An 11,628-nucleotide genomic window follows, 5' to 3' on the forward strand; every position below is an offset into this window, starting at 1 on the left:
CGGCTCCAGTGGAAGGCGGCGGCGCGGAGGAGTGCGGCGGCCGGAGTGGTGGAAGGCGGCGGCGGGACGAAGGGCGCGGGCGGCGGCGGCCTCGGGCTTGCGGGGGCCCAACGTGGGCTCCGCGGGCCTCGGGCGGCGGCGGGTTGGCGGCGGTGACGTGGCAGGCGGTGGTTGGCGGCGGCGGATCCGGACGTTGTACGGCTCCGTCCGGACACGTCCGGCGGCGGCGGAGATCCGAAAATTTAGGGTTAAGACGGGGGAGGATCCGGATTTTTGGGGAGAGGCCTTTAAATAGAGGTAGAGGGAGCTAGGAGAGTCCAAATGAGGTGCGGTTTTCGGCCACGCGATCGTGATCGAACGCTCTAGATGATGGAGAAGGCTTAGGTGGGTTTTGGGCCAAATTGGAGGGGTGTTGGGCTGCAACACACATGAGGCCTTTTCGGTCCCTCAGTTAACCGTTGGAGTATCAAACGAAGTCCAAATGATACGAAACTTGACAGGCGGTCTACCGGTAGTAAACCAAGGCTTCTTGGCAAGTCTCAGTCTAATCCGGAAATGTTTAATCCCCACACACGAAAGAAAGCTAGAAATGACCACGGGAGGAGAACGAAGCGCCAGAATGCAAAACGGACAACTGGGAAATGCTCGAATGCATGAGACGAACACGTATGCAAATGCAATGCACATGATGACATGATATGAGATGCATGACAACGAAAACAACACACGGAGACAAAAACACGAACCCGAGAAAATAAATTAACTTAAGCCGGAAACGGCAAGAGTTGGAGTACAAATTGGGAAAGTTACATCCGGGGTGTTACACATAATAAAGCAATCGATGGTGAAGTTGTAGTGAGAATCAATCATAGCTCCCGTAAAATAGAATCAAATTGAAAGGGCTCGATCCTGAAGCAAAATCATATGGGGGCATCTACCAAAAAGCGACGAAGTACCTCTTCACGCAGCAGCCACGATGTGCTGCCCGCCCGGCCATAACTAGCTCGTCGGCTAGACGAGGACGCCTCCAACCCCTGAGTCGCGGACTGCGCCCGACTATGGCCAGGTGTTTGTTGCTGGCGAGGCGTCGTCCCACCACACCGGGCTTGAGAGAATGGCGCTGGAGTCCGAGCTCCCGCCGGGCCCACTTGTATCGCTGTCGGACGACGGCCGCCGCTCGCCTAGCCCCAGACCGCTCGCCGCCGCTGTTCGTCCCTAGGATCTTTTTTTTGTTGATTCGGCAGGTAGTGGGCATGATCCAAACCGCACGACCAAGCAAAAAAAAGCAAAAGGAGAAACCGTCATAAAGAAAAGGTAAAATTACACCACCCCACGATGCGACGGAGGAATCGGCTATCTAGCTCGATCGACCGACCAGGGTGAAGAATTACTTATTCTTCACCCTGGGTTATTAATAGAATTTCAATATATATATATATATATATATATATATATATATATATATATAGAGAGAGAGAGAGAGCAAATTTTATCTACAAGTGGTGGTAGTTACCACCACTTTATTTGTCCTCCACGTGTCCACCTTCGTAGCAGCTAGGAAACCGGGTTCGCTGGGGGTAGCGAACGTGGGCAGGATCCTCTAACCCGCTAGCAGCCGTAGGTAGTTTTAAAAAATAATTATTTTTTGGTGATAATGCAATCCCTGATTTGTAGGCTGGAAGGTACGTCCAGCTTTTGAAGTAATGACGGGTGAAGCCGGCTATAAAGGGGGCACTCGGGTTTCGTGTGAGACGGCAGAAGGGACATCTGAGTAGTTTATTCTTCTTTCAAGGCATGGACAGTGGTGATAGATCTGAGGAGCCAGCCGGCCAAGAGAATCAACGCATCACTATTTCTCTAGAGTATGTGTTCTAATATTCTGAGATGTACTACTAGTTGGTTGTCGATTTTGATTAGCATTTGCTCCCTTATTTTTGCAGCCAGTACAACCGTATGATGGAAGTAATTAACAGGATCGACGGGTTGATCTCCATCACCGAGAGGCATGGGAGACTAATTGCTGCCATACGGGGACGGATGGAAGAACGACCACATCGCGATCGCAATGGAGTGAGGCGGTGCACGGCTTGCGGCGCTCTGGGGCACAACCGGATTACTTGTGGTCGATAGAAGACGAAGTAGATGTGAACATGGATTTATGTAGTTTAGTTGAATTGGTAGTTTTATTTCGGTTAGTGTCAAATTGATGGTACGCCATCTTAGAATGTTTTTCACATCTGTATGGAATTTGTATTTTCCTGAAACATCGAAGATAATAAAGTTCTTCCATCGAGTTTGTATGTGTATAAAGTGTGTGATTTCTAAACATAGTTGGATGTTTTTGTTGATGGTACGGCAATCTTTTTATCAGTACGTACGTTATGCCGTAATGAGAAAGAAGTATATATTTGATTTCTTAATAAAAAAGTATAGTCGATAGCAGAGTTTATTGGCTAACAGAATGGATGAAAATATGTAGGAGTAGTAGGTAGTATTCGTCGTATAGTTGTGGACTTGACGGTAGAAAATGGAGCATTTTTTTATTGCAGTAGTAACTATCGTGAAGTAGTATATACCAGAGGACAAGTATCCTAGTTTGCTGTATAATATTCCAGATTTTTTCGATAGTTTTAGATAAGCGAAATGGTCACGCGTTCCGGATAAGTAGGCTTGCTGGGGTTTGACGTGGAGAAAATTGTGGTTAGTTGAGCTGGATGGGCATGCATGCAGGGGGTGCACGTTGAGAAAATTGTGGTTTGTTGAGCCGGTCAGTTGTCTAACGCGTAATGGAAGGGAGTGACTAGTAGTGCTTCAGGAAGGAGGGTTGGTTGCGTTAACAAACACACACTTGTAGGTGCTCCGTTCCAGATAGACACACCCTCACAAACTCAGTCGAAGGTGCATGATGGATGCAGATCCGTTGAGGGAGGTAGCAGGTGGAGCGGGAGTAGAGCAACAACAGATCATGGAGTTTGATGATGGCGGAGGCGTCGTTGCTGCCGGTTGCGTGGACGCAGATCCTCCGATCGCGGTCGTACCTAGCGTCGAGGATGACCAGAACAAGGCCGGAGAAGATGGCATCGAGGAAATTCCAATTGAGAGGTAATGTAGATCGATGTACTGTGTACGATTTCTTTGTTGTACGCATGCGTACTGTATGAAGTAGTAATGGAGTTATGTGTTTTTAGGGTGGTGGTTGATAATGAAGTTGTCGAGGCTCCCATTCCTGCGTCTTTTTATCAACCATCAGTAATAGTGCCGAAACTGGGCCAACTCTTCAAAGAAGATGTAGACGGATATGCGTTTTATAATCTTTATGCTAGATTCTATGGTTTCGGGATCAGGCGCTCCAATCGTAGAGAGAGGAAGGGAGGGGTGAAAACCATGCAAGAGTTCTGTTGTGTGCGTCAGGTATGTGTTTGTAAATTGTAGTTGTTTCCAATGTATCGTATGTACTAGTTATTGATTTGCATCTACCATGTTGAACAGGGCATTGACAAAAAGGTGCAAAATGCAGCAACTAGGATAGGATGTAGAGCTATGCTTAGAATTAATCGTTCGTCAGCGAGGCATGATTGGATGGTGACAAAGTTTATCAGTGTTCATAACCACCCTCTTAAAAATAAAGTAAGTCTTACTAAGCAGTATAGATCGCACAACTTTATAGATGAAGGCACAAAGACTATCGTTCAAGGTATGGTAGATAATGGTATGGCTCCGACAGGCATGTATGGATTGGTTTCAGGAATGCACGGAGGCCCTGGTATGGCACCTTTTAGTCGAAGGGCAATGAACAGATTAGCCTATGCTATAAGAAGAGATGAGTGTAGTGATGATGTTCAGAAAACAATTGATTACTTCAAAGAGCTACAGGCGCGAAGTGATAACTTCTACTACACCATGCAGGTGGATGGGGCCGGTAGGATAAAAAAATGTTTTTTGGTCACATGCACTGTCGAGGCTTAGTTTCGAGCACTTTGGCGATGTTGTGACATTTGATACTACCTATCAGACTAATATGTATAAGATGCCGCTTGGTATTTTTGTTGGGGTGAATAATCACTTTCAAACAGTAGTATTTGGATGTTGTATGATGAGGGAGGAAACCGTCGATGCGTTCAAATGGTTATTTCAGTCTTTCAGTTGTGCAATGCATGGAAAAAGGCCGTCGGCAATTCTGACAGGTATTTGCAATGGTTAGTAAAAATCTTGTAGTATATAGTATATCTTTTTTTGACATGTTCATACATTTTTGTGTAGATAACTGTTATCAGATGGAAGTGGCAATCGCGGAGGTGTGGCCTGGTACGGTTCATAGAGTTTGCAAGTGGCATGTACTGAAGAATGCTAAAGAGAACTTTGGGAACATATATAGCAAGAGGAGCACTTTCAAGAATGAGTTTCATAGAGTTTTGAATGACCCGCAAACAATAGATGAGTTCGAGAGAGCTTGGATTGATTTAGTGAAAAGGTATGAACTGGAGTCTAGCACATACATGAAACGGATGTGGGATATGAGGACACAATGGGCTCCTGTTTACTTCAAATCACATTTTTTTGCTAAAATGTCGACCACTCAGAGAAGTGAGAGTATGAACCATGTTCTTAAGAAGTATGTGAAGCCATCTTCTCCGATGAATGTCCTTGTCAGGAAGTATGAAAGTTTCTTTTATGACAGAATACAGGAGGAAGACGCCGAAGAGTTCCACACATCTGATGTAAGTATTTTGTTTACGCATAATGACAGTGTAATTGCCTTGATTGTAGCTATAATATAGATCACCCATGTGTTATTACTGATTTTATATTGATGGCGATGCAGGATAAGGTGGTTACAGCTACGAAGTCGCCTTTGGAAAAACATGCTGCGCGTGTGTACACAAGAGGTGCTTTCAAAAGGTTCAAGGAACAGTTTGTTTGGAGTGTGTCTTATGATATAAGACCATCGTCGCAGGAGAACCATTTTTTGGTGATCCATATGGGTGATGATAAGGATAGCTGGGGCAGAAGAGAGTATGATGTTGAGGCCATCGTTGGTGAGCAAGAATTTTCGTGTGTGTGCAAACTGTTTGAGCACTTGGGGATACTCTGCCGGCACATATTGAGGGTAAGTAATAAAAGTATCGGCATCCTAAATTCTTCTGCAAATATTTTTCCTCATATGGCTGTGGTTGGTAACATTAATTTGTGTGTAGGTGATGGTGCAATTTGGAGTCAGGGAGATACCAGAAAAGTATGTTAAGAAGAGGTGGACAAAGAAAGCTAGAGAATCCATTCCAGAACATCTCAAAGGGTACGTCAATGATAATGAAGCTGCTGCATCGAGGACGTATCGACACGATCTGATGTATCAGACCGCGCTTGATATGGTTCGGATTGGGGACACAAACACTGAGACATATCAGAAGACAATGGAAGTGATGTGCAATCACCTAAAAGATTTGAAATTAATGACAGCCACGGCAGAATCAAGCACGAAGGAAACTCGACAAAGTGAAAGATTACAAGGGAAGAAACCTATTGGTAATGTGTTTGGCGATCATGATGCCCAACTGTGCAATGACAATTGCATAGATGAGTGTGAGGCTACAGAAGGCGGTGACGATGATTGGGGAGGTGAGGAAGTACAAGATGAGGAGATGGAAGATGGTCTTCGTGAATGTGATATACTTCCTCCTGAATTTAGAAGGGGAAGAGGAAGACCTAGGATGCGAAGGTATATGTCCAAGGGAGAAATTGCTTCAAGGCAGGGTAAGAAAGGAGCATGCTCATCAGTAAGGATCCAATTTGAAGATGGAAGTAGCTCTGGGGTTACTAGGCCAATGCAGATCAGGTACTGCGGTAGCTGTGGTCAGCAAGGACACAAAAAGAGTACGTGTGGTCGCAATTCAAGTTATAAGAGAAAGTAGTGAGTGTGGTCAGTTTGGTTATGTGGCTTGCAGTACCTTTGCATGTAACTAGGATTTGTTTTGGTATTTGTCGTCCGCGAATCTTGTCTTCAGAAGGATATGTACTGCTTTTTGTTTACGTACTCCTTTATTTAAAAGTTGTAAACTCTTTTTTGCTACTTGTGAAAAATAAGTCTATTTCTGCCTGTTATTAAGTATTTTGTGGTCTGGTTGGTTTTATACAGGGCTAAGTTTGCCGTGAATGACACTTATTAATTTGTTTATCTAGAGCGTGTAGTATGTGTACATACTACTAGGAGGTAGTTGGTTTGGGCATATATAGGACTGGTGTTTGGTTCGGAGGTGAGTATTTGGAGTTGCTGGAGTATCATAGTACGTAGTATTGAGTATGGTGACATGTAGTATGTAGTATGTCCGTGTAATACGTAACAAGGCGGCTAGTTTTTGGTGCCAGCTCTCAGTGATGCCATATAGAGAAGATGAGCAAGACTCATGGGGAGAAGTACTGAAGAAGCAAGCAGGGAGACCGACTTGTACTCTGCCCAATGGTTTGTAGTGAATTAAAAAAATTGAAATAAGCCCCATGTAAGGGAAAGGTAGTATGTTCTTCAGTAAATATTGAAATTAAAACAAATTGTCTACTGAGTCGGTCTACTTATTACTCGTAGCTGAGGGATGTGGTATAAATTCCTCCCGAGTGCTTTGATGTAGCGGGTGACAATTGAGATAAGCCCCATATATAGAAAAGGTAGAATATTCCATCAAATGTAGTATGTTTTCTCAGAAACAAAAAAGGTAGTACGTAATTCACTACATATTGAAATTGAAAATTTGTCTATTCAGTCGGCCTATTTATTATTCGTCGTTGCGGGATGTGGTATCAGTGCCTCCTGAGTGCTTTGATGTAGTAGTTGACACTTTTTGGGAGTATGGCCTCATTACTTGTGAATGACAGGAGGTTGGCAAGGAAGACCTTCCGCAAATCTCGAGAGTCCTGCATGTGAAATGTTGTCAAATTTGTAGAATAATGTGTTAATTTATGACGTAAGCAAATTACGTATCATTGTATTTTAGTAAGGATACTCACACTAGAGACTGGATTGACTAAGCATTTTGCATCCCAATTTATCATGATATGCAGAACGTGGAAAGCAGTATCAATCCTGTAAAATTAACCATGATTAGGAATGCATATTTAAAGTGGTGCTCGTACATATGTGTACTAAAAACATGCATAACCTGTTAGCAGTTGCTGGAATATTTGTTGGGAACTCATGCTGCCAGCTAGAAATATTGCGTTTCCAGTCTGGAAAAGAGATGACCATGCAATCCTGCAATGCTTTCGCAATATGATCTTTAGTCTTAGAGTGCCTAGCTTCAATGTCCTGCCCTCCTTTGCTTGTATCTCTTAAGGGGTCCATGATCTGAATCTTCTCGTTCTCCATATCAAATGCGTAGACTGAGAAATGAAACGGTTGGTGGAGAGGGATATATATCTACAAATTTGAAAACAATATGTTAGAATTTAGTTTGGAGTATCTAGGTTGTTAGTGAGGCATGGGTGGTGAATCTACCAGACGGCTTTTTGAGACGTCGTATGGTATGTGAATGTCGTTGAATAAGTAGACATGATCCTCGGGGTTCCAGTCTGCGCCACCAGTGGTTGCGTGCATCTGTTTGCATTTATCGTGATTAGTGATGAGTGTGTGCTATTGTATAGTTGAACTTCTAAATGTGACGTACCGCGAAATCTTGATTCAAGAAGTGCCTCCAGCCTAGGAAATCTGTTCCCCCGAACCTGTGCACCTCATCCTCGAATAGTGCTTGGACAGCAACATTGAATGCATCATCTTGCATTTCAGCGTCAAATGCGAGGGCTTCTTGTATCTGTTGCAATTTTAGAAACCTTGGGACTGGATCAGATATGTGTAGCCAAATTTTTCTGTGGAAAAAGAATAGCAGTAGTCACAGTGAGTTATAATACTTCGGACATGTATAAACAGTAAAACAAATAATACTAACCTCAGTTGGTCGGCAGCAGAAATTGAGTTTGTATATGTGAATAAATCTTCTTGTGCCTGGACATCAAGCCTGACACATTGGTACTGTTTGCAAAGAAATGGGGACTTCACCATTCTGCTTGGTTTTATTACTCGTTTTGGTACGTCTAGAAGCATATCAGATGGTACCCCAATGATTCTCCTCCTTGTTTTGGGTTGTACTTTCGGGAGACCGCATTCCTCATGGATAGAAATCCTTATTGCACTCGTCTCTTGCAGTAAAGAATGAGGCGATATGGAAGTAGGAGTAGGGTCAGGAAAATCTGAAAAATGATGACACAATGGGCGTTACTATTTCATAATTTGTTGAATGCAAGTGAATTACTTCCTGGTTTTACCTGATTGTGGAGCTTGTTGAGGTTGATCTGGTGTATCTGGCACTACGGTTGTCTCAGCTGCCATGTCAAACTGTGCCGATAAGTTTGCAGTGACTCGGGTGACTTGGTTACACACTGTGGTGTTGTCGCCGGGCTCAAGTTGACTCAATCCCATGTCAAATTTTGGTGTCTCCAAGTTAACGAGGGAGTTGAACACTCTACCAGAAACAGGAGTACAAGGGGGTGCGTGCACACATGGTCCTGACTCGTAGCGTATGCTGTGAGGACTGCGTATCTGTGTAGAAAAACGACAATCATCTAGGAGGGGCAATTATCATGGAAGGAGAGTGTAGTACCTCTCAAAAATAGTATGTAGTATCTAGGGGGAGTAGTTTGTATTAAGTAGTAAGGACTAAGTAGAATGTAGTAATTCTCGGAAGTAGTACGTTGTATGTCTTCGAAGTAGTATGTATTTCTGTTATGAGAAGAGTATGTTGACTTTTTTGAAAATAGTATGTGGTATCTACCGAAAATAGTATGTAGTATATCTCGAAACTAGTATGTAGTGCCTCTTGGAAGAAAGTAGGTAGTAACTCTCATAAATTGTACGTAAATACAACTAGTACGTAGTATAATGTAAGGAGAAAGCATTGTGTAATAGGTTTATAGTGTTTGCTTTGCTAGGTTGTAGTATCGAGTATGTAGTATCTTGCTGAACTAGTATGTAGTATATATCAAAAAAAAGTAGGCAGTATTTCTCTGAACTTGTACGTAGTATCCTTGAAAGATAATATATCATCCAATAAAGAACTAGTAGTGAAATAGTTCTGTAGTATATGATATGCTAGGTTGTAGTATGGAGTATGTAGTACGATGTACCTTTAGTTTACCATATGTCGGAAAAGGAAGTCGATTTTTCAGAATTATATCCCGTTTGATCAGGTTACAGACCATGGCGTCGTTGTATGCAGCAAACCGGGGAAGAATGTGGTCGGGAGGAGAATCCTTGCCAAAGTCCAAGCTGTCTAGGTAGTGAATCTGAAAAATTAAAGTAACCTTTGTAAGTTAAATACGTAAACCAAGCATACATGAAGATATATTAGTTTGTATTAAGTGAACCTGAGGGATTAACATGCATCCATTGATGTATCCAATGTTCTTTCCACGGGAAAGCTTCAACTGCAGAGATGCTGCTGCTAGTCTGAGCTCGTCGGCGACAAATTGTGCCCAATTGTTAGGCATGAATGTTCTCCATATCAAACACTGCTTTCATATATCGTGTTGATATGAAGTTGTTCAGAGATTGTGGAGCGAAGAATTTGGTAACAACAGAAAATGCAAACGCGGTCTTGAATCGCAGGATTTCTTCACTTGTCATTTCGCCTTTTGGTTTTGTTGTTACTATTTTCAAAAGGAAGCTGATAGTGATTTCATCCCATGAGGATTTTTCGAAAACACCACAAAAGTATGCTTTCATAGAAATGACATCTTGTGGGCTTGGAGGTACTATGATCATACCAGAACATGGGATTCCGCTCACACGATTTACGTCCTCGGGTGTCATCTTTAGCTCTCTGCTTGTCCCAGCAAAAAAAACTAACAAATTTGTATCGAATTTACTAAGCAGCCAGGCTCCTAATGGTTTATTTAGCTTGTGCAGTTTTAGGCTATGTAATCCCTGAAACCCCATCTCTTCTACAAGCTTTCTGGGCTGCTCGTCAAGGTCTTCCATGAGATCTACAATGATAGAAGGAGCACACCTGGAGTACAGTTTGTCTTTCCATGCTTTCCTCTTTATGGAACTCCTTTTCTTTGAGCGAGATCCACCTAAACGTTTTTGGCCAGATATTTGATCTCGGTTTTTAGTGCGCACTGCAGAAATAGCTCGCCTGAAATCAGAATTGGATTTGCTGCCGCTGCCGCTCGGCTTGCCCATATCTATGACCAAGAAACAGTTGCATGTTAGTATGATGTTGTGAGTTCTACGGTTTCGGCCACATGAATTCTTTTTGAGATGGAAGTTGATCAACCTATGATCTCGCTAATCATACCAACGAACAATAAAGAAAAATATATTTGATTATACTTAGTTACCTCACGTTTGTGGTACTGAAGAATTACGTCGGCCAGCCGTGTTTCACTGCACCGGATGTGCTGTCCTGCCGGCGTGACCCACGGCGACAGCGCCGATCCGCCGTCTACAGCCGTTGACGGAGGTGTCGCCCAGGCAGAACGGGAGGTCCAGCAAAAAGAACTGTTTTAGTTCGTAACAAGAATATACTAACACAGCTATTTTTACGTAGAAAAAATTGCTAAGTTGGTTAGTATCCGGATAAGTACGTACGAAGAGATATAGATGCATTCAAATTTTCTGGGATAAGCTCGGGCGATCAGCACGCCTTGGATAATCATCAATTAAACTAATGAAAATAATTAATAATCAAACGGGTCGGGTGGAAGCTAGCCTAACCCGTTAAGATTCTGTAGCGATTTGAGAGAAAAAAAGCAACCACGCTCGGATCTAATTAGGGAAGATGGACGGTGGATTCTTAGGAGGTAGTTACCACTAGGTGGTAGAAGTGATTTTCTCTCTCTCTCTCTCTCTCTCTCTCTCTCTCTCTATATATATATATATATATATATATATATATATATATATATATATATATATATCGCTATTCGTCACCCTGGGTGAGGAATAGTTATTCTTCACCCCCTCTCTATTTTGACATCAATGCACCGTATTTTTACGTTTCGTAAATTTTATCTTATTTCATATGTAAAAAGAGAACGTAAGAAAGTGTACTCGCCGTAAAAAATATTTTATGTTACGTAAAATTACGAGGGTAAAAACATAGTGTAAAACATACATAAAATATGATTTTTATGGTCTTATAATCTATATTTTTGTTTTTATACCAAATTTTACATATTGAATCAATATACATGTAACTATTTATATTCTAAACGTAATTTATATATATAGTGTTACTATTCATCATCCAGGAAGCAGAATAAGTTATTCTTCATCTGAGGTAATCTTACGATCGCTTCCTAAATAAATACGTTTACAATATAAAAAGTTACATGTATATTGATTCAATATGTAAAATTTGGTACAAAAAAAATATAGGTTATCAGACTAGAAAAATTACATTTTATGTATGTTTTACACTATATTTTTACATTCGTAATTTTACAGAATATAAAATATTTTTTACGGCGAGTACATATTTTTTTACGTTCTCTTTTTATGTATGAAATAAGACAAAATTTCTGAAACGCAAAAATACGATGCATTAATGTCAAAAAAGAAAGGGGTGAAGAATAACTATTCCTCAT

At 41.9% G+C, this 11,628-nt stretch overlaps 1 protein-coding gene and 1 long non-coding RNA gene across 2 annotated transcripts; both read right to left on the reverse strand.

Moving 5' to 3' along the window:
- Positions 1 to 7,007: 7,007 nt before the first annotated feature.
- LOC119297587 lies at positions 7,008 to 7,565 on the reverse strand. The gene is made up of 3 exons (XR_005145684.1): positions 7,484 to 7,565; positions 7,149 to 7,405; positions 7,008 to 7,072 (listed from the first exon to the last, which is right to left on the reverse strand). It is a non-coding gene; the product is annotated as an uncharacterized LOC119297587 (long non-coding RNA).
- Positions 7,566 to 7,637: 72 nt separating this feature from the next.
- Positions 7,638 to 9,528, reverse strand: LOC119299739. Its single transcript, XM_037576891.1, has 5 exons — positions 9,406 to 9,528; positions 9,166 to 9,324; positions 8,308 to 8,581; positions 7,932 to 8,232; positions 7,638 to 7,851 (listed from the first exon to the last, which is right to left on the reverse strand). Exons 1-5 carry the CDS (start codon positions 9,526 to 9,528, stop codon positions 7,638 to 7,640), a joined length of 1,071 nt encoding a protein of 356 aa, XP_037432788.1.
- Positions 9,529 to 11,628: the final 2,100 nt, after the last annotated feature.

Source organism: Triticum dicoccoides, chromosome 5A (assembly GCF_002162155.2).
Source record: "Triticum dicoccoides isolate Atlit2015 ecotype Zavitan chromosome 5A, WEW_v2.0, whole genome shotgun sequence".
Classification (NCBI taxonomy): Eukaryota; Viridiplantae; Streptophyta; class Magnoliopsida; order Poales; family Poaceae; genus Triticum; species Triticum dicoccoides.